The sequence below is a fragment of the Schistosoma mansoni genome, chromosome W (assembly GCF_000237925.1).
Source record: "Schistosoma mansoni strain Puerto Rico chromosome W, complete genome".
Taxonomy (NCBI): Eukaryota; Metazoa; Platyhelminthes; class Trematoda; order Strigeidida; family Schistosomatidae; genus Schistosoma; species Schistosoma mansoni.
In genome coordinates, this window is record NC_031502.1 from 4,959,063 (window position 1) to 4,986,384 (window position 27,322).

The window sequence follows — 27,322 nt, forward strand, 5'->3', positions numbered from 1 at the left end:
GAGGAAGTCACCTAATTGTGTCACAAGACAGGCCCTCACATGGAATCCTGAAGGTCAAAGGAGAAGAGGAAGACCAAAGAACACATTACGCCGAGAAATAGAGATAGACATGAGAAGAATGAACAAGAACTGGATAGAACTAGAAAAGAAGGCCCAGGACAGAGTGGGTTGAAGAAAGCTGTTTGGCGGCCTATGCTCCATTGGGAGTAACAGGCATAAGTAAGTAAGTAAGGTGTGTGTGCCAAATTAAGGGAGATCAGAGAGTTACAGTCGAGCCGCAGTGTGCCCAGAAGTTTCTCACTTAACCAACCAATGCCCTTCAGCCATTCTTGACCCTGATAGATGGTAAGAAACAGCTCAATATACCGTGGCAATTTTTACAAAATTTAAGTGCTTCCAGCAGGATAGGTTGGTTTATCCGGGGTCTGGGGTTGTTTCACTGACCTTACTGATCTGCTGAAAAATTAAGCACTTTTGTTCATCAAACCAAACTTATCTCTCTTCGAAAAGCCATAAGCATGGCGATAAGTTGTTAAACAAAGATTTTTAGATAGCAGAAAATAAATTTCATCATAAGGATTTTGGATATCCTGGGAGTTGATATCTACAATTCCATTTGTATGTCTTTTGTTCTAATTACTGCCTATAATTTCCTTTCAACTCGCTGTCATGCAACAAAGTATTTCTCATCTGCGATCAAAGATGCATGTATGAGGAGCAAAGTTAACTAGAATAAACTTGTGAGTTTGTTAGTGTCATCACTACACCAAGCAAAGTGAAAAGATTACCTTATAGGAATTTTTCAAGTAAGAGCAACTACAAAGGCACTTTGAAACAAGAGTAATCACTACTCAGATGTTCTTGCCACACTGAAATTTCAACCTGTGTAGTATAAAATGCGTGAGGGGATATATTATCAAGATGTATCGTTTGATCACGTCCTTTCAAAATCTAAGTAACACCTAAGTGGGGAAGACCGAAGGCGTATGAAGAATTATTGTAGAAATTGGTAACAAGAATCTGAACTTTTTTTATCTGTTACTGTCCGGTGAACAAAAGTAGATCATTGTTATGTGTAACGACTTGAAGACCTCAGTTCAAGGCTATTTCATTGCACCTTGGCGTAGGTTTAAATTTCATTTTCTGAGTGACTAAAGGTCCGCGGTGTTGTAACTAGTCGCGGTGGTCTTACTCTAAACAGTCACACCACGTATCAAATTTAGGGAAATAAATGGCACTCTTAGTTCTTGTGGTAACTAGACAAATTGAATAAGTCTAGTAACAAATGCTTTCATAACCATGTCGAAACTACTTGAAATTCAATATCTAATCTTAAGTTTCAAATACTATCGCTATTATTTTCACTCTCATTTCCGTCTTGTTGGCTTCTCATACATTGGTTTAAAGTATATTAACCTAGATTTGTGCATATTTCTAGGATTTGTTGCAAATTCATTGGCCTCAGCATTTCTTTAGTGTTTGTCATGTACTTATAGATTGCGTGCTATCTGATTGTCCGTGTGTTTCGCGTTGCCTAATGTGTAGAAAGTCATTGGTTATTGATGGTTTCAAATCCTATTGTCAGAGAACTGAAATTGATGGGTTTGATCCACAGCTCAATGCAATTACAGGTTTAAATGGCTCTGGAAAGTCAAACATATTAGATGCTATATGCTTCCTGCTTGGAATAACAAATCTTTCGCATGTAAGTTGACTAGCTTTCCTGACAACTCGATTACAGGTGAGGGCAGCAAACCTACATGAATTGGTTTACTAATGTGGTCAAGCAGGAATAAACAAGGCTACCGTAAGCGCAGTATTTGACAATGTGGATAATTCACAATCCCCATATGGTTACGAACAGTTTGATGAGCTTACAATCACGAAGCATATTGTCGTTGGAGGCAGAAATAAATATCTGATTAACGGAACAAACGCAACCACCACAAGGGTTCATGATTTATTTCATTCAATGCAACTTAATGTTAATAATCCTCATTTTCTAATTATGCAAGGTAGGATTACAAAAATATTAAATACGAAACCGCCGGAAGTAAGCCAAATAAGTGTTATAGTGTATTTAAATATATACGTTAGATCCTATCATTATTAGAAGAAGCTGCAAGCACTAAGCTATATGAAAATAAAAAGGAAGCAGCACTTAAAACTATTGAAAAGAAAGACAGCAAGTTAAGAGAAATAGATAGAGTGAGTTATTTTTTTTATCACTATGTCATTTTTTATAGATTCTTACTGAAGATATTAACCCTACTATCAAGAAATTACGTGAAGAACGAAGTAGTTATTTGGAGTATCAGAAAGTTGTACGTGAAATCAATCATCTGGAGAAGTTTATTGTTGCTTATGACTATACTTGTTTAGAGGTTAGTGCACTATCAGTTATCGGCTAATGTACATCTGGTTTTTAGGAAGCTAAAAAACGAACAAAAGGAGATTTAATTGCACTTGAACGTTCATTGAATGAACAAAAAATGCATATGGAAGGAGTAATTTAACTGTAGTGATTTTATATAGTCCGTTTACCTTTTAGCTTCGAAAGTCAAAAGAAATTATGGAGAGTCGTATTGCTGAACTTTGCAAGCAAAGAGATGAGGTAGGCTGTACTGTTTTCCTCTTAAAGTGCTTATTTAAAGCATCAGGGAGCAACACTTGAAGAATTAGAATCTACAATGTCTGCGTGCCAAAAAACAGAAGCTGTTGCTAAAGGAGCTTCTCAAAGAGCATCTGAATCTCTTCGAGCCGCCAAACAGCGTGTTAAGTCCATGGAGGCACAATGTATTGAGCTTGATGAGCAGTTGTCTTCTAAACATAAAGCAGCGGAAGCTGCTGCTGGTATTGAGTACCAGTCCGTTCTAGCACAGTCAGAAGAAGCGAAAGTTAAATTTGAAGCTGCTCAAAAGCGTTTACAGGTGAGCATTTACTTCAGATAGTACGTCATAGTACCCATTAAAATTATTTGAATCAACTGTTATCGCCTTTATAAACAGTGTAGTGTATTGGTTATGTAAACAACTACTGTTGATGAAATTTTGAGCTTAATAAGTGTCTTCGTAAGCTGATTTTTTGTCAGTTTACTGATAGTAATAAAAATTGCTTTATTCATTGGCCACAGTAAATAATTCTCAGTATCAATTCACATTTCCATAAATTTCAATATAATGTTCATCTAACTTGATAATGTTCGAAATTCGTTTGAACTATCATCTGCCGTAAATCTGCTTTATTCTTTCCGACATATTTTTCCTTCAACGCAGTATATTTGGTACATTAATTCAAACGCACTCAGCTTTCTTTAATCTAATGAGCTTACGAGAGGAAAATTACTGCAAGCATCGTAATAGCTTCGCTTGAATTCAACAGTAATTATCTTTATAATAAGTTATATACATTTCGAAAAAGCACTTCAGTACATTAGCCAGCTAAAACTTACATCTTCAAGACTTCTTTCCCTTTATTTCCTCAAGTAATCGGATTCTTTAACATAAGAGCAGATAGTCGTCGTGTCTGTCTGTATCACTTGTGGGAAGGCTGACCAGTGACAACGATCAGTGATTAACGACCAAAACCTTAGCGCTTTTTAGCCCTTTTCAATCTTTCCAGTCAGTCAGCTACAACGTAGGACCAGGCACATATATGCATCGGTCCAAGTTGGCACACCTCATTAGCACAAGATGAACACCAAATTTATAGTAGTTACTTCAATGGTAGTAATATATAAAATAAAGATTGTGTATAAGGATATAGTACAGGAAGAAAGATATAGAGCAATTTTAATCTCACAGTTTAAGGGCAGACAAAGAGTGTATACATCTACGCCATCGTGACTGACTCTCAGTCATGTCACCCAGTCTCCAACCACTGGTTACGATAGTCGCGCGGACCCCAACCAATTAGTCTGCATCTACCAACATGACTAAGACCAGAAGTTAGTGACTCCAAGGACTTATGCCACGTTTTGGTTTGGCCGTCCCTAACTTTCTTCCAACCATCCCCAACACCAGTCAGCTTTGCGCGCAGTGGTAATCTGTGTTCAGGTATATGTAATACGTAGCCCGACCATCTCAGTCGATGAACATTTACAACCTCATCAACTGATTTACCATCATTCCCTAATACCCTGCGTCTAACCTCACTATTACTTAACCGGTGATCCCAGCAGATGCAAGCAATATTTTTAAGGCATCTTTGGTCAAATACTAGTAAACTACGAGTATCTCTTATTCCCAATGACCACGTTTCGCAGCCTTGAAGTAAAACAGAACGAACTGCCGCACAATATACTCGTCCCTTAATTGATAGACGGATATCTCGCCTTCGCCATAGGTGACGTAAGTTGGCAAAAGACAAACGAGCTTTTTGAATCCGTGCTGAGATTTCATCAGACACCAACCCATTGGGGCTGATCAGATTTCCAAGATGAGTGAAGTTGTTGACGCGTTCGACTACTTCACTCCCTATCCTTAGCTCAGGTGTTGACGCAGGCCAGTCCTCGAGTAACAATTTACATTTAGAAGGGGAGAATCGCATCCCAAACATCCTGGCATTATTACTCAGTTCTAACAGGAGACTGCATTTTGTCAGCGTCTTCACCGACCGTTGCTGCTACCTTGACGTGGTGGTCGGGCTTGCCTATCGTGATGATTTTTTTGAAGAACGGAGCCAACACAAAAACTACCCACAAAAAGGTCGTGTGTGACCGACCTCAAGCAGTTGTCCCTTGGGCACTGCGGTCACGCTCTCAGGTCATTAAGACCACTTCTAACCCAATTTCCTTTTCAGGTACCCCCAGGAGAACCCTTCCACGGTGTGGGCAACCGGGAAGTGATAACCGCCCTCATACCTCTAACAGCACTCAAGACCACCGTATTCATAATCAATCTCCTTCTCCAATTCCTACTATTCCTTCTACCTTGACTTTCAACACTAAACTTCCTGTTCCGGTTTCCTCCTCAAGTGTCACCATGGCCAACGATTCTAGTGCGCGGAACACTGTCCCAGGTCTACTTAAACCTCGCTCCAAACTACCCAGGTAGGCAGCTTGAATCAAACAGAAAGACATTTAGGTGGGTGTTTTAGTCTTCCGGCTCAACGAACAGATAATGGTGATCGTCTGTTGCAACTATGCTCAGACAATCGTTTATTTTTAGCAAGCACTAATTTTAAACATAAGGAGAGACATCGTCTAACATGGCGACCACGTGCACCAAACCAACGATGGACTCAAATAGACCATATTGTCATCAGTCATCGTTGGAGAGGCTCAATAGAAGATTGTCGCTCGTATTGGAATACTTGTTTAGACTCTGATCACGCTTTAATACGAGCGCGCATTTGTCTGCACCTCAATGGACGCAGGAAAAGTACACTAAGAAAACCCATTAGGATTGAACTGGAGGACGAGAAAGCCAAATGCGAATTCCAGAAACAACTGAGTTCACATCTAGGCAGTTCTGTAAACAAGACTGACACAGGTGCTGCTTGGAAAGACATACGAACAGCTGTGGAAACAGCAGTTACATCTATTAGTCATTTAAACCATAGGGCTCCAAAAAACCAGTGGATTTCTTCTAAGTCTATTTCACTGATGGATTCGCGTAAACTCATCCCACCAGGCTCTGATCACGACGAAGAGCGTAAACAAATCAGATCTAGGTTAACTAAAAGTCTACGGAACGATCGTGAGCAGTGGTGGGAAACGAAAGCAAAAGAGATGGAAAAGGCATCGGCTGTAGGCAACACCATGCAACTATTCAGACTAATAAAAGAAACCGGAATTAAGAAGTCAAGTGTAAGTGAGACAATCTTGGAAAAAGACGGAACACTTATCTCCTCTCAACCCGAACGTTTAGAACGATGGGCGGAACACTTTAAGGAGCAGTTTAGCTGGCCTTCAGCTACTGCACAACTACCCACTATTCCCAGAAAACCTGAATGGAACATTGAAGTAGGCCCCCCGACCCTACTTGAAGTTCAAAAGGCTATAGGTAATCTGAAACGAGGAAGAGCAGCTGGTCCAGATGGATTGGCTCCAGAAGTCTTTAAATATGGTGGTCCGATTTTAGCGATTAGGTTGACTAATATTCTGGCTAAAATCTGGGAGACGGATGTAATCCCATTCGACTGGTCACAATCACTGATTGTCCCAATATATAAAAAGGGGTCAAAATCATCCTGCGATAACCATAGAGGGATTAGTCTGACCAACATAGCATCTAAAATACTAGCCTCAATAATTATCGGGCGCCTAACTAAGACTCGTGAACTGCAAACACGAGAAAATCAGGCTGGCTTCAGACCTGGTCGTGGCTGTATCGACCACATATTCACCATTCGTCAAGTTTTAGAGCACAGACACGCTTATCGGCGTCGGACAATGATAGTTTTTCTTGACTTGAAAGCAGCATTTGACTCTGTAGACCGAGAGGTTCTGTGGCAGTGTGTCATTGAAAGGTGTACCTGAGAAGTACATAAACCTTGTGAAGGCTCTTTACTCGAACACTACCAGTCGAGTGAGAGCTTATGGCGAACTGTCATATGATTTTACAACCTCAAGTGGTGTCCGTCAAGGCTGTCCACTATCCCCATTTTTGTTTAACTTCATTATAGACCTGTTGCTGGAAATAACACTCTCTTCGACTGAATTTACAGGAATTGATCTCCTACCGGGGGGACCACTAAGCGACTTAAAATACGCAGATGACATAGTCCTGTTTGGTGAAGACGCTGGCAAAATGCAGAGTCTTCTGTTGGAACTCAGTAATAATGCCAGGATGTTTGGGATGCGATTCTCACCATCCAAATGTAAATTGTTACTCCAGGACTGGCCTGCGTCAACACCTGAACTAAGGATAGGGAGTGAAGTAGTCGAACGCGTCGACAACTCCACTTATCTTGGAAGTCTGATCAGCCCTAATGGGTTCGTGTCTGACGAAATCTCAGCGCGGATTCGAAAAGCTCGTTTGGCTTTTGCCAACTTACGTCACCTATGGCGAAGGCGAGATATCCGTCTATCAATTAAGGGACGAGTATACTGCGCAGCAGTTCGCTCTGTTCTACTTTACGGTTGTGAAACATGGCCATTAAGAGTAGAAGATACTCGTAGGTTACTAGTATTTGACCAAAGATGCCTTAGAAATATTGCTTGCATCTGCTGGGATCACCGGTTAAGTAATAGTGAGGTTAGACGCAGGGTATTAGGGAACGATGATAAATCAGTTGATGAGGTGATGAATCTTCATCGACTGAGATGGTTGGGCCATGTGTTACGTATGCCTGAACACCGATTACCACGACGCGCAAAGCTGACTAGTGTAGGGGATTGTTGGAAGAGAGTTAGGGACGGCCAAACCAAAACATGGCATCAGTATTTGAAGTCACTAACTTCTAGTCTGAGCCATGTTGGCAGATGCAGACTACCTGGTTGGGGTCCGCGTGACTATCGTAACCAATGGTTGGAGACTCTGTGTGACATGACTCAGTATCGATCACAATGGCGTAGGTGTATACACTCTTTATCTTCCTTTAAACCTTGAGACTAAAATTGCTTCATATCTCTCCTCCTTCCTCTACTATATCCTTATATACAACCTATAATTTATATACTACTACCACCACTAAATTACTTCTATGAACCCGGTGTTCATCTTGTTGTGCTAACGAGGTATGGCAACTTGGACCGATGCATATATGTGCCTGGTCCTACGTTGTAGCTGACTGACTGACTGACAGCGTCTTCACCAAACAGGACAATGTCATTTGCGTATTCTTAGTTGTTAAGTGGATCTCCTGGTAGGAGATCAGTGCTCGAAAATTCAGTCAACGTGAACGTTATTTTTAGCAGTAGATCTATGATGAAATTGAACACAAATAGAGATAGTGGACAGACTCGTCGGACAACACTTGAGGTTGCAAATTCAGATGAGAATTCGCCATGAGCTGTAACTTGACCGGTAGTGTTCGAGTAAAGAGCCTTCACAAAGTTTATGTACTTCTGAGGTACACCTTTCAATGACACACTGCCACAGAGCCTCTCGGTCTACAGAGTCAAATGCTGCTTTTAAGTCAAGAAAGACCACCATTGTCGGACGCCGATAAGCATGACTGTGTTCTAAAATCTGATGGATTATTTATTTTTTTAAATTTAAACATACATATTGGTACAAAGGGCACCAGATACATATGCGCCACACAAAATAATGAGAATGGGAGGAGAAAGGTGGAAGATGAGTATACATAAAGGAAGGGAAAAATGATGAAAAAAAGAGAAGAGTAATGATGGGGGGAACTGAAGTGTACAACCAGAAGAACTCTCTCAGTTAAGAAAGTTATAACCACTCTTTATGAAGAGAAAGAAGGTTACAGCAGGCTCGCCACTGGCTGATGGATAGTGAATATGTGGTCGATACAGCCACGACCAGGTCTGAAGTCAGCCTGATTTTCTATTGTTTTCAGTTCACGAGCCTTTGTTAGGCGCCCGATAATTATTGATGCTAGTATTTTAGATGCTATGTTGGTCAGACTAATCCCTCTATGGTTATGGTAAGATGATTTTGGCCCTTTCTTATGTATTGGGACAATCAGGGGTTGTGACCAGTTAGATGGGATTATGTCCGACTCCCAGATTTCAGCCAAAATATTAGTCAACCTAATCTCTAAAGCTGGACCACTATACTTAAAGACCTCTGGAGCCAATCCATCTGAACCAGCTGCCCTTCCTCATTTCAGATTAGTTATAGCCTTCTGAACTTCAGCTAGAGTTGGTGGGCCTACTTTAATGTTCCATTCAGACTGTCTGGGAATGGTAGGTAGTTTTAGAGTAGCTGAATGCAAGATGAACTGCTCCTTAGACTGTTCCGCCCATCATCCTAAACGTCTGGGCTGAGAGCAGATAATAGTGTCGTCTTTCTACGAGATCGTCTCACTTGCACTCAACTTCCTAATTCCAGTTGTCTCGTTACCTACACTCACTACCTTTTCCATCTCTTTTGCTTTCGTTTCCCACCACTGCTCACGATCGTTCCTTAGACTTTTGGTTAACGTAGATTTGATTTGTTTACGCTCTTCATCGTGTTCAGAGCCTGATGGAATGAGTTTACGAGAATCCATCAGTGCAATAGACTTAGTAAAAATCCACTGGTTCCTCGTCACTCTTTGGTTCAAATCACTAATAGATATCGATGCTGTTTCTATAGCTGTTCGTATATCTTTCCAAGCAATATCTGGGTCAGCCTCGTTTTCAGAACTACCTAAGTGTGACCTCAGTTGTTCCTGGAATCTACATTTGGCTCCCCCATCACTGAGTTCAACTTTAATGAATCTTCTTAATGTGGCTTTTCTGCGTCTAATGAGGCGCAAGCAAATGCATGCTCGTATTAGAGCATGATCGGAGTCCAAACAAGTATTCCAGAACGAGCGACAGTCTCCTATCGAGGCTCTCCAACGATGACTGATGGCAATATGTTCTATTGGAGTCCATCATTGGTTTGGTGCAGGTGGTCGCCGTGTTAGACGATGTCTCTCCTTATGCTTAAAATTAGTGCTTGCTAAAAATAAACGATTTTATGAGCACAGTTGCAACAGACGATCACCATTATCTGTTCGCTGAGCCGGAATACTAAAATACCCACCTAAATGTCTTCCTGTTTGATTTAAGCTGCTTAATTGGGCATTAAAGTCACCTGTTATAAGTTCTATGTTTGAGAGTTTACCTCTATGAAGAAGTTCAGAAAGCTTTCTGTAAAAGTGAATCTAGCTGGGAAAAAAGCAATGAAATACGGTGAATCCATGTCATATTCTGCAAACACCGTTATTCTTGCTTTTTATCTAGTTAAACACATAAACATTAGTACAAAGGAGCATCAAAATATGTATGAGCTATACAAATCATTGAATTTGTGTGTAAGTTGGGATACTGTCCGGATGCCCAAACCGGAGCGGGTGGTTTACTTAGGGGGCCGTTTTCTGAGGCTTCAACCTAGAGGTATTCATTATTTATGACTGAAAAATCTTTCTGTGAACCTTTATCAGTTTAGTAGTGCCAATATTTGATCGGTAAATTAGTACTTTCGAAAACTCAAAGGATTGGACTTTAACGACCGTGTTTCCAGTCTGTAAAGTACGTGACTAAAAGACTACTGAATGCTCAAAACTAATTGTTCCGAATGGTTAAACAACACATCGTGTAGGACACTTATAAAATTTGATCTATTAGAATTTAGTAATGCTCGTTTACCGATGAACGCTAAGTTATAACTACTACTGTTAGCATGAATATCTATAAATTCTCTGAAAACATAACCTATGCATACCAACGGGAAATAAGTGAAACAGTCAGATTAAAAGTACAAAAAATATCAAACTTTTGCGTTACTGACTTGAAGATAGTAGCAGTTCAAATACATAATAAAAAAGCCTTCCAAATTAGACAATATAAAAAATTTACGATATAGAAATGTACAATAATTAGTATAGGCAGAAAATAAACTTACATTTTACAGGAACTCTATCTGGAAATTGAGATTTATAGATATCGATAGCCTTGATATGAGCCACTTTCTTTTTGTGGAACGCTCTTTGTACTTCACGAGAAATTATGTAAGCACCACTTCCCCAAAGAACTGCTCGGTAAAGATCTAGGATAAATGACGAGTTTTTTATGTAAAGCTAACAGTTTTAAACTGAATTTTACCAACAGAAAACTTAAGAAAAGCTTTATTACATTTTTTAGGAATTTTCATGAAGGGGACAAAAATTAATTGGATTGGTTTCTATAACAAAATGGTTCCAAAACATTAGCCTGTTGATAAAAATCCAGCTGAATAGTTTGCATGAAGACTCTCAAACACTTTTTATTCCGTGTACATCTAGATATTTCGTGATTAACATCGTATAAATTTGACGAAAAGAAAATATTGTATATTTAATTCCTGACTATCAATATTTTGACGGTAATTTTTGACTGATAAGATGGATCCATTCTAATAGTGCTTTTTCCGCCCTCGTATTCAACGCTATGCCTACACCTGCCAGTTCACGAGGACTAGTCATCGGGTCTCCAGATAAACGGAGGCTGTATCTCGTGGGCTCGCCGTTTTGGCGAGGTGAGGTTAAATGAATGAACATAGTAGGATCCTGTATGCGTGTTTCGGAGACACAGCATACATCAATGGTATGAGATTTTAGGCTTTCAACCAAGTAGGCCCACTGGCCGATTTGACACAGGGTGCGTACGTTGAAGGCTGCAATGTGTAGTTTGGTGAGAGGTTTCTATAGTCTTGGGACAATGTTTCGCGCACTAGAATCGTTGGCCGTGGTTACACTTGAGGAGGAAGTCAAAAGAGGAAGTTTAGAGTTGAAAAACGATGTAGGAGGAATAATAAGAATTGAAGAGGGAGATTGATTATAAATACAGTGAGCTTGAGTGCTGTTAGAGGTAGGAGAGCGGTTTCCACTTCCCAGTTGTCCACACCGTGGAAGGGTTCTTCTAGAGGTACCTGAAAAGGAGATTCGATTAAAAGTGATCTTAGTGGCCTGAGAGCGTGACCGCAGTGCCCAAGGGACAACTGCTTGAGGTCGGTCACACACGACATTTTGTGAGTAGTTTTCGTGTTAGCTTCGTACTGGATGAGACCTTACCGCCTGAGACGGAAATCCGTTGGATAAGGTGAGGTGTGCATTTTAGGGTCGACTTTTTCTAACCCCACCCCTCCTTGTGGGAAGGCAGCATCGCTGTCATGCTGGTTGTCTGAAGGAAACACCTTACTGCCGTCATACCTCTGTACAGTCAGCAGTACAACTTTGCCCTCGGACCTTGGGTTTGCTGCTTTTAGTCTTACCACTCTTCAACTGACCTGCCTGGCATGGTAAGACCTTGAGAAACGATTGTTTCAGCCAGTATAGCTCGATTGGTTCATGACGATAGACCAGCCCGATTACCACGTCAAGGTAGCAGCAACGGTCGGAAAACTCTTACCAACTCAATGTCTAATCAGAAGACGAAGTTATCAGGGCGGATTGTACCATATTTTATACATTTATCAAGGTTTTGGACCTAACTAATGTTTTGTAGTTTACTTAATCTGTAAGTTGGTAGAGTAATTTAATTAGTCAGCATACATTTTTTAAAGACTTAGTACTATACATTTCTATTTATTACATGTAAAGGCAGTAAAATCTGGTCTTTCCAGTGGAGAAAATGGTGTTGCTGCTAGCCTCGCTGAACAGGTTAGGGTTGCAAATGGTGAAAAGTGCTCCGCACAAACTGAACTTTCCCAACTGAAAATGCGTCAGAAACATCTACAAAATGAGCTTGCTAAACAAGAAGCCATCGTCACTAAGACTTTCGGACATGGGTCAATAAACGGAGAATCTAAAGAAGAAATTAAACAAAAAGAACTTACTGTACATATTGATGAATTAACTAAAAAATTGACACGAGCTGAGGCGGATGATAGAGCTGTTGGTAGCGAATCTGTGTTAAGTGGTAAGTGATGTAGCATTACTGATGTCCATTGAATTCCGTTTTTAAAATTGATTTATACTGACTTTTGTTGTTTAGATTGTTAGTGTGACAAGGTAGTTTAATGGGAGTGCAGTTTACCGCGTGAAAGTTTTTATTTCTGCAATCAATTTTTGGTAGGTTGTATGCATGTCATCTGGCTGGCTATGCTATGATTTCATTATTTATTTATTTGAACACACAAATATTGGTACAAAGGGGCACCATATATATATATATATATATATATATATATATATGCGCGCCACACAAGTCACTTGATTTGTGTGTGGGCTATGATACCGCCTGGGGTGCCCAGACCGAAGCAAGTGGTTTCCTTAGGAGGTCACACTGCGATGCTTTGATCTACAGTTCTAATTCACAAGGCAGTGAGGCAACATTGGGAGATGCGTTCCTATGGTAGTCGGTGACTAACAATAGTTCCATACGCCATTTGTTCCTTCAGGATACTGGAGCCCATGTGCACCATTGGTTTGAAATCAGGGTTTTCCAACTCCCATAGATGGATCCTTCAATTCCACCAACCCGGTTAAATCGCCAAACATGTGCTTTTCGTCCTCTCAATTTCGTAGACAACACGCCCACCATGAAAAGGCAGTGAGTAGGGCTTCCCTGGCAGAGGCTGTATACGCGTGGCTATGTGAAAGCATTTGGAAAGGGAGAGCGGACTGTTCCCACCCTCCGCCGTACCAGGGCATTCGGGGCACTGTTTGTACTGCTATCCTTAAATTAGATTGTATATGATACCTGCAGAAAATTAAGATTAGCATGATTGTCATACTTTGTAAACTAACCGCCTTATTCCTCCATAGACATACATCGGTCATATTTGTCTCTAATTAAGCATGCAGAGGCTCTCCAGCTGTATATTTCGCGGTTATTAAAATGTAAGCGGTAACAGACGAAATCCAGGCATATTCTGTAAGTTGTGATTTTTTATTAGTTGTTGACATCTACTTCTAATTACTGTATGAACTTTCGTGGTCAAAGGCCTATAACTATCAAGTGGGGCAGTGTATTTTATGTCTGGAATTAATCAGAATTATGTTTCAAAACAGATCTGAGATTCCTAAAGTTTCAGTTGTTTTATCGATGGATCTAGCTTTCTTGTTTTAGTCATTAGAATAACGTCTGTAGGGAGCACAAACTGAACACGGCTTTTTAAGCAGCAATTAATCCAATTCTCAATGACATTTTTGCTAGTAGTCTTCTCTTTTTTATATGAGACAATCGGACGTAAAGATTAGTTTGTTAATACAGAAAATAGCGGTGCTAATGATAGGATGTTAGTCTGTTATTGACTAATCCACCTTAAAAACAAACTGATTTTAAACACTGTTGAATATTTGAATTTTTTTGTTACTTTTGACTATGTTTTGGGGTATTTCATTGAAATAAAAAATGAATGTCATTGGAAAACAACATTTGTTAGCTTTAGTTTTCATTACGTGCTGCTTGTCATCCAATTAGTTACTCAGTTTATTTACCAGGTAAATATTAATGTACTTGGCTTTGAGCCATACTCTGGATGTAAGAACTACTGATATCTGATTACTCCAACCAAAGTAGGTGGGGCCGGGTTCGAATCCACGAATTAGTAACTAAAAGTCGACCGTCTTAACCACCACTTATCATGGTAGAATATGTTCCCAGTATCTCTGCCTAATTGTATATATTTTTTTATTTACAGAGCAACAGCTTGGTTTAGTTAAGGAAGCAAGGGAATTACGTCATCAAGCTTCAACATTATCATCTCAATTCCCCCAACTTGTGTTTGACTATACAGATCCAGAGCCAAATTTCGATAGACGTCGTGTTCTTGGACCTGTTGCAAAACTGTTTCGTGTCAAAGATTTAAAATATGCGGTTGCTCTAGAAGTGATAGCTGGAAATAAGGTGATCTCTATTATGTCAATTGATGTATACCTCTTACTAACTTATATCAGATGTTTTATATTCATAGTTTTGAGTGGTGAAATTAGAACGTGTCATTGGTTTATGTTAATTGTATATGTATAATAATGTCACTGTTTGTTGGTATCTATTTATAAGTCCTAAGGGAATTAATTTTACCTTTGAACTGTACCTATCGTTAAGCTTATCATTTCTCTCTTTTTAGTTATATGTAGCACAGTTGATGCAAAAGTAACAGTAATAACTAGTACCGTTTTATATAAATTCTGATAACCACATGCCAGATCTGTTACAGTGATTCAATAGGAATGGGAGCAATCGGATAGAAATCATAGTTCTAACAATGATAAAGAACTAAAAGATGAAGTGGAGATAAAAGAACGAAATAATTGATAATACCTTTATGGGTTTTTATAGATTCTATTTGGTCAAACGATACTCATATTCTTACTACCGTCACACCTCTGTACAGTCAGCAGTACGGCTTTGCCTTCGGATCTTGGGTTTGCTGCTTTTTGTCTTATCACTCTTAAACTAACCTGCCTGGCATGGCAGGACTTTGAGGAACAACTGTCCTAGCCAGTGTATCCCGATTAGTTCATCACGATAGGTAAGCCCAACCACTACGTCAAGGTAGCCTTAACGTTCGGGAATATGTTGCTAGGGTTACTGATAAACGCACATGAACCTTAACTTCGAATCACGATGAGAGTTTGACAGCTACAGAAACAGCATAAATTTCCAAATAATACTGAGAGATGCTTATGCAATCGTTCTCCAATGTTCTCATCAATTCTGTCGCTGAAGGCCCTATGTACAGAAGCAAAATTCTGCGATATAAATAACAAAATTGACAAAATTCCCATACATTTTAAACTTGAAACCTTATCAATCAGAATAACAGTCTAAAACCGGTATCCCATCAAGAAGTTTATTACTTGCGATCTACACTTAAACGCTGCAATCAATATTTAAACACTAAGTCAGTATTTAGGAGCTTCCCAACAAAATGCCATAAGGAACAACTCAAACTACTCAGAAACAATCAAGACCTCTCAATAACACATCTGAACAAAGGTGCAAGGATATTTCCGTTGGACCGCACAGTCTACATCAAAAAGATAATAAATGTGCTTTCAAATGACTCCAAGTCTTCTTAAGATATCAAAGAACAGAATAGAACTTAAGTGGTCGGAAAATAACTAAAGTTCCTAATAGCATGGGAGAGAATTGTGTGACTAACGAAGATATTTACAAGCGTATCAAACTAACAGGGTCAACGACATTACAGTTATATCGTTTGCTCAAAGTATATAAACTTGGGTCACTTGTCCTCTCAATCCTTAACATGTCTGGATCCCGTTATCTCACTCGTTAGAAAATTGGTTAGCAGACTTCATGGAGCCCATAAGAAAATGTATTTCCTGTATTCCTCACAGATAACCTTTGAATTCATTGTCTACATAAAGGAAGCGAATGTAAATGACAATCACGATTTCACTTGATGTCGGTTTCTGACTTTTGTTAAACGTGTTCTGTTTTTCTACTATGATTACCGTATTGTAAAATTTATATCCTCTTAATTTCGTTATTTAATATTCCGTGATTTTAGTTACATAATATTGTTGTAGACACAGAAGTCACTGGTAAGATTTTGTTAGAACGTGGTCAAATTCGTCGACGTGTCACTATGCTTCCGTTAACTCAAATACGTGGAAACCCCATATCAGATGGTGTTATTAAAAATGCTCAGTCATTAGTTGGTGCATCAAATGTTGTCACTGCTCTTTCATTAATTGAATATGATAATGTGCTTAAACCAGTTATGGAATATGTATTCGGTAGTGTATTAATATGTCCAGATATGGAAGTAGCTAAACGTATTGCATTTCACCCTGGTATTGAAAAGAAAACAGTAACACTAGAAGGTGATGTATTCGATCCTCAGGTAATTATCTTTGTTTTTCCTCTACAAAAGGTAATTTTAATCATTGCTTCTTTACTTGTGAACTTGTTCATAGTGTGAATGGGTGGGACAATGGTTAAAGTGTTTGACTCTTGTTCAAGAAGTTGTCTTTTCGTTCTAGTGGACGGATAGCATCATTATCTCCCCTGCTTAAGGTATGTCTTGAAGTCAAATGCATTAATCTGTACATGGAAAATTAGGATTATGCGGGAAATAATGACAAAGTCATCGTTCTTAACACGTTTGATATATCCTGTAGGGGTCTCTATTGTTAGTTTTTTATATGTAGATTTCAAACCGTTGATTTAACCGTCAAATTTGTTGTGTTAGATGTGTTTCTGTCTATTAAATTGTTGTCAATGAATGTAACTATATTTTTCGGAATACGGAGGTTTCGTTTGATGTTTTTTTTACAGTCGATATCGGGAACTGACCTTAGGCAATCGTTGAAAATTAGGAAGCTATGAAGAACTAGTCCACTTTAATTTAGAACATTCCTGTAGCGTGCATCCACGAATTCACCGGGGATTAAAACCAGAACTTTCAGGTTTTGCGATGAGCACTTAACCTATAGACAACTGAGCCGGCATTCAATTGTTTACACCTCTACTTTCGTTCGATTGGCGATATTACTCAACCAGCTTCCAATGCTTTGGGTGGATATCTGCCTTACAACCGATATGGTTGAGCTTAACTGGTCACAGTTTCTCCATATAAATCCAGGAATTGCCCTCTTGAAATTCCTCTTTGATGAGCATATGATTATTATTAGTGTGGTGGTTTGTAGAAGTTGAAATCTATGGTTTGCATCACTAACTAATCTTAGCCAGACAACTATTGAAAACCAAAAATCAATGATGGCTGTTTTATCCTTGTTTGAGACTTACATGTTCTTGTTTTTTGTAGTGAAATTTAACAGGTCCAAAAAAGCACAAAAGATATTCTTAAAATTGTACTATTCAATTTGTTTTAAGACTTTTCATCTTTATAAAAGTTAAATAAAACATAAAAATGCTGTAATGAAAAGGAAAATTATACCATGAATTATGTGGTTATCGGTGATAGACTGTAGGCGAAATATTGTAGCGTTTCGTAGAAACGAAAATTGATTATTTTCACCTTTCAGTATACAGATTTTAGTTGCGATATCATGTTACGTATTATTTTATTAAATATATGTTTAAGAGGATGATGTAGTTTTTCACTGAAGTTTACTTGTCATTATCAGCTTTTCCAAATGCTGTATAATAAATTCAGTATGTTCATTCGAAGAATTTATATATTGCATATTCGTTAGCTGAATTATTTAAAGATACTTTTTGCTAATAATCTTTCTCGTTATAATTTAGGGCACATTGTCCGGTGGAAGTCGGGGAACTGCTTCGGAAAGTTTATTATCTCGTATATTTAAGTGGCGTGATCTTGAGGACGCCGCTCAAAAAGCTGAGGAAAATGTTACTCGAGGTGAAGCAAATGTCAAAGCAGCTCAAGTACGATCACAAAATATTAGTCGTCTTCGAGAAGCGTTAGATAATGCTCGCCATCAATTAGGACTTTTAGAGACTCAAATGAGACAAACAGATAAACACCGATTACGTGCAGACTTGGCAGCTACTAAAGATGAATTAAGTGAGTTTTGATCGTTTCAGTGGTAATCTAAATACTACTGACATCTGATACATGTTTTCTTCCAGGCAGCTTTTATTTCATCTATAAATTTAGGATATGAGATATAAGAGCATGTTGGTTGTTTCATTATATCATATCATGCCTGTTTTTGTTCAGTTTATAATATTTTATCCTGTGCACTATATGTAGTTTTTCTCTTTTTATTATGAGGTTATTAAATTTCACATCTCACCGAAAGTTCAGTTACTAGATGGATGGTTACTTCATTGTTCATACTTATACTACTTGGAAATAATGATCAGCAGTCACTTACTCCTGTTACCCCTAATGTAGGTGCATAGGCCGCTCACTAGCATTCTCCATCTAACTCTGTCTTGAACAATCTCTTTGATATGCCGAAACTAAATCGATTCCGCTGTAACGAACGAAAGCCAATGACACAATGACACGATAAGCTATTCTAATCGGTTGTCCCAGGCCCCGCTAACTAGATGAAGAAGTCCAAGGCAAGTAGGGGAATATGTATGTATTCCGTAAGCAGCCGAGTACAAGCAATCGAATAAGGGAAAAAGTCAAGCGCATTTATACAACAACAATTTGTCCTTGAGCATCATTGGTAAATAGCACACACAAAGAAACAATGGACCAATAGCGTTTAAGACAGTTTACAAGTGGGAGATATGACGTGAAGGTAAAAAGAGCGCGTTTGGCGCGGAAACAGCTAAATTCAAATTTTCAAAATAAAATTACAAAACTAAGCCATTTACCAAGTAAGTTCTGGGGATTTGACATCCCCAACACTCTTCCAGTTTTTTCCACTTGCTATTCATCCTTTTCATGTCTGCTTCCATTCTCGGCGCAGTGTGTCCTTCGGTCCCAAGTTAGCACTTGCCTCGGGATGCAGTTTAGTGATTTCTATAATGTATCTTCTATCCACTTCCAACGTCTTTTTCTAATTCTCTGTTCAGTTGGAAGCTGGTTTGTTCTCTCCCACAGTAGGCTGTCAATAATGGTATCCGACTAACGGACATTCAGTATCTTGTGTAGACAATTATTTATAAACACTAGTACCTTTTCGATGATGATGATTGTAGTTCTCCACGTTTCAGCTCCATACAGTAGAACCGTCTTGACATTTGTATTGAAAATTCTGACTGATATTGGTTTACAGTTGTTCTGAATTCCATATGTTCTTCAACTGTAGGAATGTTACCCTTGCTTTGCCATTCCTCGCCTTTACATCTGCATCGGATCCTCCTTCTCCAACGTTGATGCTTCCCAGATACGTGAAAGATATCACTTCTTCCAGAGCTTCTTCATCAAGTGTGATTTTTGGTGTTATATTTTTGGTGATTTTTGGCGTTATATTTGGGGATGCTGCTTTCGCCCTTGTGTATGTTGAGGCCTACTGATACAGAGGCTGCTCCTATACCAGTTGTCTTCATCCGTCCATGTGTATGGGATAGAAGGGTCAAGTCATCTGCCAAGTTCAAATCTTCTAATTGATTCCGGGTCGTCCATCGTATTCCTGATTTCATTATCAATGTCGAGGTCTTGATAATCCAGTCGACCACCAGAAGAAAGAGGAAGGGTGAGATTAATCAGATTTGTCTGACTCCGGTCCCCACTTGTGACGCGTCTTTCATTCCGTCCTCCGTACACGACTTTGTACTATAGTCCATCGTATGAATTCCGGATGATATTGACGATTTTCTCAGGTAAACCATAATGTCGAAGAAAGTTGCATGAAGTCTTCCTGTCAACACCGAAATGCTTTCTTATAGTTAATAAAGTTCATTTATAGTGACGACTTGAAATCCATTATGCAGCATTTATTTCTAGGAGCATTAATTTATTATAGATGCATTTTTTGACTCAAACTATTTTTTTTATGTAGAACAAGTCGAAGAGTCTTTACGAAACGCTGAACAGCGTCTCACCCAAGCATCTTTAAAAGCTAAGTTAGCTCATGAGAAAGCAACAAATGCCGTAGCTGAACGTAAAAAAGAACAACTTGAAGCTGAAAAAGCACTATCAGAAGCTAAAGATCAAGTGGAATCCACAATTAGTGCTTTAAGGGAGAAGAATTCACTGAAAGAAACTCTACGCTTAGAAGCTGAAGAACTTGCAAAAGAGCTAAATACTTTGAAGGTAACTGTTTTTTCGTTTTCTCATTTAAATAATAACGTACGTCAGGTTTCCTTGACATATATAGGCAACGTTTTGATATATCTTGTGGGTTTTCAACCTTTAAGTCTCAGATTCGAGTCCTGCTCCATCTATTTCAGTTTGGTGACCTGAGTATTTCACTAGCCCTCACACAAGGTTTGATTCAAAGCTGAGTACACAAATTTGTATGTGGGGAGTTGCATCATGTCAGTAAACATAATAATAATCATTATAAGCAAAGATGGATGGTGGCTAGCACTGGAAACCAGCGTGCACGTTTCGTCCTATCTGGGTCTCGTCCGCTGGATGTACCTGCATCCCAAAGTTTATGTTCACTCCAGGATTCGAACCCTGTACCGTTCGCTTATGACGAATTCTCATCTGAATTTGCAACCTCAAGTGTTGTCCGACGAGTCTGTCCACTATCTCTATTTGTGTTCAATTTCATCATAGACCTACTGCTAAAAATAACGTTCACGTTGACTGAATTTTCGAGCACTGATCTCCTACCAGGAGATCCACTTAACAACTAAGAATACGCAAATGACATTGTCCTGTTTGGTGAAGACGCTGACAAAATGCAGTCTCCTGTTAGAACTGAGTAATAATGCCAGGATATTTGGAATGCGTTTCTCCCCCTCTAAATGTAAATTGTTACTCGAGGACTGGCCTGCGTCAACACCTGAACTAAGGATAGGGAGTGAAGTAGTCGAACGCGTTGACAACTTCACTCATCTTGGAAATCTGATCAGCCCCAATGGGTTTATTTATTTTATTTATTTATTTAAACACATATATATTAGTACAAAAGGGCACCAGATACATATGCGCCACACAAAATAATGAAAGTAGCAAGAGAAGGGATGAAAAGATAAGGCGGACTGAAATGTACAACCAGAAGACTCTTTCAGTTAGGAAAGTTAGAACCATTCTTTATGTAGAAAGTAAAAGAAGGTTGCAGCAGGATCGTCACTGGCTTCTATTCTGAGCCATATCTGATAACGTATCTAGCCACTGTGTTGCACCATCTCTCGGACCCCAGCCAGGGAGTCGTGAAGGACCAACAGAAGCTAGCCCTTTGCAGCTTTCTTTCATGCCACGACACCATGTCATACACTGACCTCCTCTTCGCTTTTTCCAACCAGTCCCAGAGTCGGCAAATAATGCACGACGTGGAAGCCTCTGGGACGACATTCGTAAAACATGTCCAAGCCACCGAAGTCGATGTTTCAAGATGGTGACACCAATGGAATTATCATCCCTGCGCCCGAACACACGATGACAACCCTCTGCATTACTAACATGGTGTTGCCACTGGATGTCAGCAATCCTTTGGAGATAGCGATGATCGAACACAGAGAGTCGTCTAACACCCTCAACTCGGAGAGGCCAGGTTTCACAAGCATAGAGCAAAACTGCTCTCACCGACGCGTGGTAGATCCGACCTTTTACAGCCAGACTAACATCACGAAGGCGCCAAAGATGGCCCAGATTGGCATAAGCCGCTCTGGCTTTCATTATACGTGCATCAATCTCATCACTCACGCCACCACCAGCACTTATATAGCTACGTAGATACACGAACTTCTCAACTACTTCAATCTGCTCACCATCCAGGATGAGTACAGGATGAGAATCCTGCCAGTCTTGTAGGAGTACTTTGCACTTGGAGGGTGCAAAGCACATGCCGTACCTGCGGACACTGATTGCCAACTGATTAAGTGCGGATTGCATGCTTTGGGCATTATCGCACAGTAAGACAATATCATCCGCATACTCAAGATCGAGAAGTCGTTCTCCAGGCAACATATCCACACCGCCATTACTTACATCCACAAGAGTTGTTTCCAGAATGTCATGGATGGCAAAGTTGAAGAGGAATGGTGAGATCGGGCAACCCTGCCTCACCCCACTGTTCGAATGGAACAAGGGAGAAAGGTGGTTGTATGCCCTCACTCTGCCTGAGGTGTTCGTATACAGGGCCTTTAAGATTTTAATGAACTTCTCAGGCACACCCTTCTTCAATAGACAATCCCAGAGAACAGTCCTGTCCAACGAATCGAAGGCCGCCCTGATATGAAGAAACACTACGATTGTTGGCCTGCGATAAGTATGACGGTGTTCTAACATTTGGCGGAGGGTGAAGATGTGATCAATGCATCCTCGACCAGAACGAAAACCAGCCTGCTCCTCGCGAGTCAATCGTTCTCGGGTTTTAAACAACCTACGAAGAATGATAGAAGCCAATAGTTTGGACGCAATCGAAAGTAGACTTATCCCCCGATAGTTATTGCAGGAACAACGTGAACCCTTTTTAAAGATAGGGACGACTATCGACTTATTCCATGATGTTGGAACACTTTCTTGCTCCCAAACCTTTCCAAACAACACAGTCAATTCCTTAGTCAGAAGGTCATCACCATCTTTAAAAAGAGCCGGATGTAAGTCATCTGGGCCCGGTGATTTGTAACGTTTCAAGAGTTGGAGTTCCTTGCGGACTTCCGCCTCGTTTGGTGGATCAGTCGTCACCGGCCATGGGGAGCAGGACAAGCTGGTTGATGTTGCCGGAGAAGCAGGCCAGTTGAACTGCCCTTCGAAGAATTCCGCCCATCGTCCAAGACGTCGAGAGATATTAGTGATTGGCATCCCATCATCCTCGTAGATTGTTTCACTCACACCAGTGGGATCCTCTATTGGCTCGGATGAGTTGGAAGAGCTTCCGGCAGTTACCAGATGCAGCTGCTTCTTCCATCTCATTAGCACGCTCCGACCACCAGGCTTCCCGGTCCTTACGCAAGCTTTGCCCGATTTCATTACGTAACAGCCTTCGTTTGTGGTCAAACTCACGGTCACCCGGAGTAGACCGACGGGCTTCCATCAGTTGTAAGGAGCCAGAAGAAACCCAGTGCTTGTAAGCGGGACGTTTCGCGAAGCCGCAAACGGCTTTACTCGCCATTTTCATGGTGTCGTGAAGATGCAACCAATGCTCATTTATACTTATCGGTGGGGTGGTAGCAAGCCTAGAGGCTAGCTCCGCTCGATACTTACTTGCAACAGAAGTTGCAGCCAGTTTACTAACATCAATCCGTTGGTGGTGGTCAATCCTTCGGCCACTGAAAAGTAAGGTGAGATTGGCGCAGACCAGGGCATGATCAGACTAATAATAATAATAATAATAATAATAATAATAATAATAAAGGTAATAATAATAATAATGTAAATTGTCTTGAAGGTAATAATAATAATAATGTAAATTGTCTTGATTTTAGTATCAGCAGGGATAGTATCGTCAATAGAGTTCATCATTTCATTTATTTGCGTGTGGGCTGTGATACTGCCCGGGTGCCCAAACCGAAGCAGATGGTTTTCTTAGGGGGCCACACCCCGAGCCTTTGACCAAAAGGTCTGATCCACAAGGCAGTGGAGCATCGTGAGGAGATGCAGTCCCATGGTAGCCGTTGACCAATGACAGGTTCGTCCGCCATTCGTTCCATCAGGATACTGGGGCCCATGTGCACCATTGGTTTGGAATCAGGGTTTTCCAACTCCCCTAGGTGGACTCGAAGTGTCCACCAACCCAGTTAAAGCGCCGGACATTCGCTTTTCGTCCTCTCAATTTCGTAAACAACACCCCCGCCACGAGAAGGCAGTGAGTAGGACTTCCCTGGTTCAGATGGATTGGCTCCAGAGGTCTTTAAGTATAGTGGTCCAGCTTTAGAGATTAGGTTGACTAATATTTTGGCTGAAATCTGGGAGTCGGACATAATCCCATCTAACTGGTCACAACCCCTGATTGTCCCAATACATAAGAAAGGGCCAAAATCATCTTACCATAACCATAGAGGGATTAGTCTGACCAACATAGCATCTAAAATACTAGCATCAATAATTATCGGGCGCCTAACAAAGGCTCGTGAACTGAAAACAATAGAAAATCAGGCTGACTTCAGACCTGGTCGTGGCTGTATCGACCACATATTCACTATCCATCAGCCAGTGGCGAGCCTGCTGTAACCTTCTTTCTCTTCATAAAGAGTGGTTATAACTTTCTTAACTGAGAGAGTTCTTCTGGTTGTACACTTCAGTTCCCCCCATCATTACTCTTCTCTTTTTTTCATCATTTTTCCCTTCCTTTATGTATACTCATCTTCCACCTTTCTCCTCCCATTCTCATTATTTTGTGTGGTGCATATGTATCTGGTGCCCTTTGTACCAATATGTATGTGTTTAAATTTAAAAAAATAAATAATCCATCAGATTTTAGAACACAGTCATGCTTATCGGCGTCCGACAATGGTGGTCTTTCTTGACTTAAAAGCAGCATTTGACTCTGTAGACCGAGAGGCTCTGTGGCAGTGTGTCATTGAAAGGTGTACCTCAGAAGTACATAAACTTTGTGAAGGCTCTTTACTCGAACACTACCGGTCAAGTTACAGCTCATGGCGAATTCTCATCTGAATTTGCAACCTCAAGTGTTGTCCGACGAGTCTGTCCACTATCTCTATTTGTGTTCAATTTCATCATAGATCTACTGCTAAAAATAACGTTCACGTTGACTGAATTTTCGAGCACTGATCTCCTACCAGGAGATCCACTTAACAACTAAGAATACGCAAATGACATTGTCCTGTTTGGTGAAGATGCTGACAAAATGCAGTCTCCTGTTAGAACTGAGTAATAATGCCAGGATATTTGGGATGCGTTTCTCCCCCTCTAAATGTAAATTGTTACTCGAGGACTGGCCTGCGTCAACACCTGAGCTAAGGATAGGGAGTGAAGTAGTCGAACGCGTCGACAACTTCACTTATCTTGGAAGTCTGATCAGCCCCAATGGGTTGGTGTCTGATGAAATCTCAGCACGGATTCGAAAAGCTCGTTTGGCTTTTGCCAACTTACGTCACCTATGGTGAAGACGAGATATCCGTCTATCAATTAAGGGACGAGTATACTGCGCAGCAGTTCGCTCTGTTCTACTTTACGGTTGTGAAACATGGCCATTAAGAGTAGAAGATACTCGTAGGTTACTAGTATTTGACCACAGATGCCTTAGAAATATTGCTTGCATCTGCTGGGATCACCGGTTAAGTAATAGTGAGGTTAGACGCAGGGTATTAGGGAATGATGGTAAATCAGTTGATGAGGTTGTAAATGTTCATCGACTGAGATGGTCGGGCTACGTATTACATATACCTGAACACAGATTACCACTGCGCGCAAAGCTGACTGGTGTTGGGGATGGTTGGAAGAAAGTTAGGGACGGCCAAACCAAAACGTGGCATAAGTCCTTGGAGTCACTAACTTCTAGTCTTAGTCATGTTGGTAGATGCAGACTAATTGGTTGGGGTCCGCGCGACTATCGTAACCAATGGTTGGAGACTGGGTGACATGACTGAGAGTCAGTCACGATGGCGTAGATGTATACACTCTTTGTCTGCCCTTAAACTGTGAGATTAAAATTGCTCTATATCTTTCTTCCTGTACTATATCCTTATACACAATCTTTATTTTATATATTACTACCATTGAAGTAACTACTATAAATTTGGTGTTCATCTTGTGCTAATGAGGTGTGCCAACTTGGACCGATGCATATATGTGCCTGGTCCTACGTTGTAGCTGACTGACTGACATAATACTAATGGTATCTCTGTGTCATACTATTTAATACAAAGTCGTATTGTATTTTTGTATTCTTGAATATCGTTTACGCCTTTTTGTATTTTTTATCATACAAGACATTTATTCTACAAATCTTCAACATTCAAATTTTCTATCAGGAGAGTAAATCTTAAATGTTGCAATACATTCCTTCTATCGTGACTCTGTCATCCTCAGGGTCGACTGTGATTGTAAAGAAAATCATGCTAAATTATAGTTGAAATCATGTAACCAATATTGTACTACTTAATGTAATGTATAATTGGTTCATTGAAAATTACCTACCATAACATTGTATGTTATTATTTTATCAAAGTGAACTGTTTATGTTATCACTATCTCTCCAATATGTTTCTATTTCGATATCTCAATGAGATGAAAAATTATATATTCATCTGTATTTAGTAACATTTCAAGTGTAGTCGACTTTCTTAATAGTAGATTTTTGCTGTTCAATCATTTATTGACCTAACTTTCAAACTCATAATCCAATCTCTAAAGCGTTGCTATAGCCATCAAGGTTTCGAAATTAAATTCATCAGTTAAAATGCGATCGTAATACTATTCACTCTTGTGAACCAGTAGTAGGAATGGTTGTTTCTATGGTATCATTGAGATCGTGTTATTTCGGTTTACTTCCGAGTAAGGTTTGGTAATGTTATCTATTTTAACCTATATTCTTTCTCAGATTGTTTCTATACATTTTTGTCTCATTCTTCAGGTAATTGGATATGAGTCACACTCTAAGTCTCAAGACTACCTTGTTTCCCAAAGCGATGTAGGCGGGAGGGACTAGGGCCTGAGACTTAATCTCGTAAGGTCGAGTGCTCTAATCACTAAGCCACCACAACGCAGTGGTTAAGACGTCATTTTAAGCTATGATCAGGCAGGTAAACTACTCAGCTGTCGACTAACAGGTAATGTGTTTGAGACATCCTCTTATTTTAGCATTTACAATCAGGTAGTATCATCACTAACCCTCAAACAAACGATGTGGCTTGGAGTCGAGCGCACTATGCTGTAATGTACTTAATAAATAATCGTAAAATGCATACCATTCATAACGTGTTCACAAGTTTACAACGCTAATTTATTCGCATAGTACTTATTTCTACATCAATCGAGCAGTTTTGATTGAATCACTTGTTTATATGTGTTTAAGCTTACCAGTAAGATATGTCGTGAACTACATTCACAAAGGCTGATAAACATAGTTATATATATATATACCTTAAGATGTTTAACATTACATTCAGATAGTTTTATGCAGAACGTCTATAATTTGCCAACATTTATTGTCATTTCTATCAGCGGTAACATGTCAGATTCCACCATAATGATCTTTGAAAGTAAGGAAACAACTCACAATATTGAATTGCTTGAAAGCGATAACCGATTTCAACATAAAGCATGTTGATATGCTATAAATATTTTTTTTTTTGTTATAC

General features: G+C 39.8%; 1 protein-coding gene across 1 annotated transcript in view; it reads left to right on the forward strand.

Annotated features, from left to right (window-relative positions):
• Window positions 1-1,537: 1,537 nt before the first annotated feature.
• Smp_171710 (putative structural maintenance of chromosomes smc2) overlaps window positions 1,538-27,322 on the forward strand; it is a gene marked incomplete at its 5' end in the record, with an annotated part of 36,147 nt that continues 10,362 nt past the window's right edge. Inside the window, 12 exon segments of the mRNA XM_018799987.1 lie at window positions 1,538-1,705; window positions 1,742-1,774; window positions 1,778-2,053; window positions 2,247-2,384; window positions 2,430-2,507; window positions 2,552-2,614; window positions 2,655-2,930; window positions 12,184-12,502; window positions 14,229-14,434; window positions 16,065-16,400; window positions 17,768-18,047; window positions 19,945-20,198. Of these exon segments, the coding sequence (XP_018653845.1) occupies window positions 1,538-1,705; window positions 1,742-1,774; window positions 1,778-2,053; window positions 2,247-2,384; window positions 2,430-2,507; window positions 2,552-2,614; window positions 2,655-2,930; window positions 12,184-12,502; window positions 14,229-14,434; window positions 16,065-16,400; window positions 17,768-18,047; window positions 19,945-20,198 (2,427 nt within the window).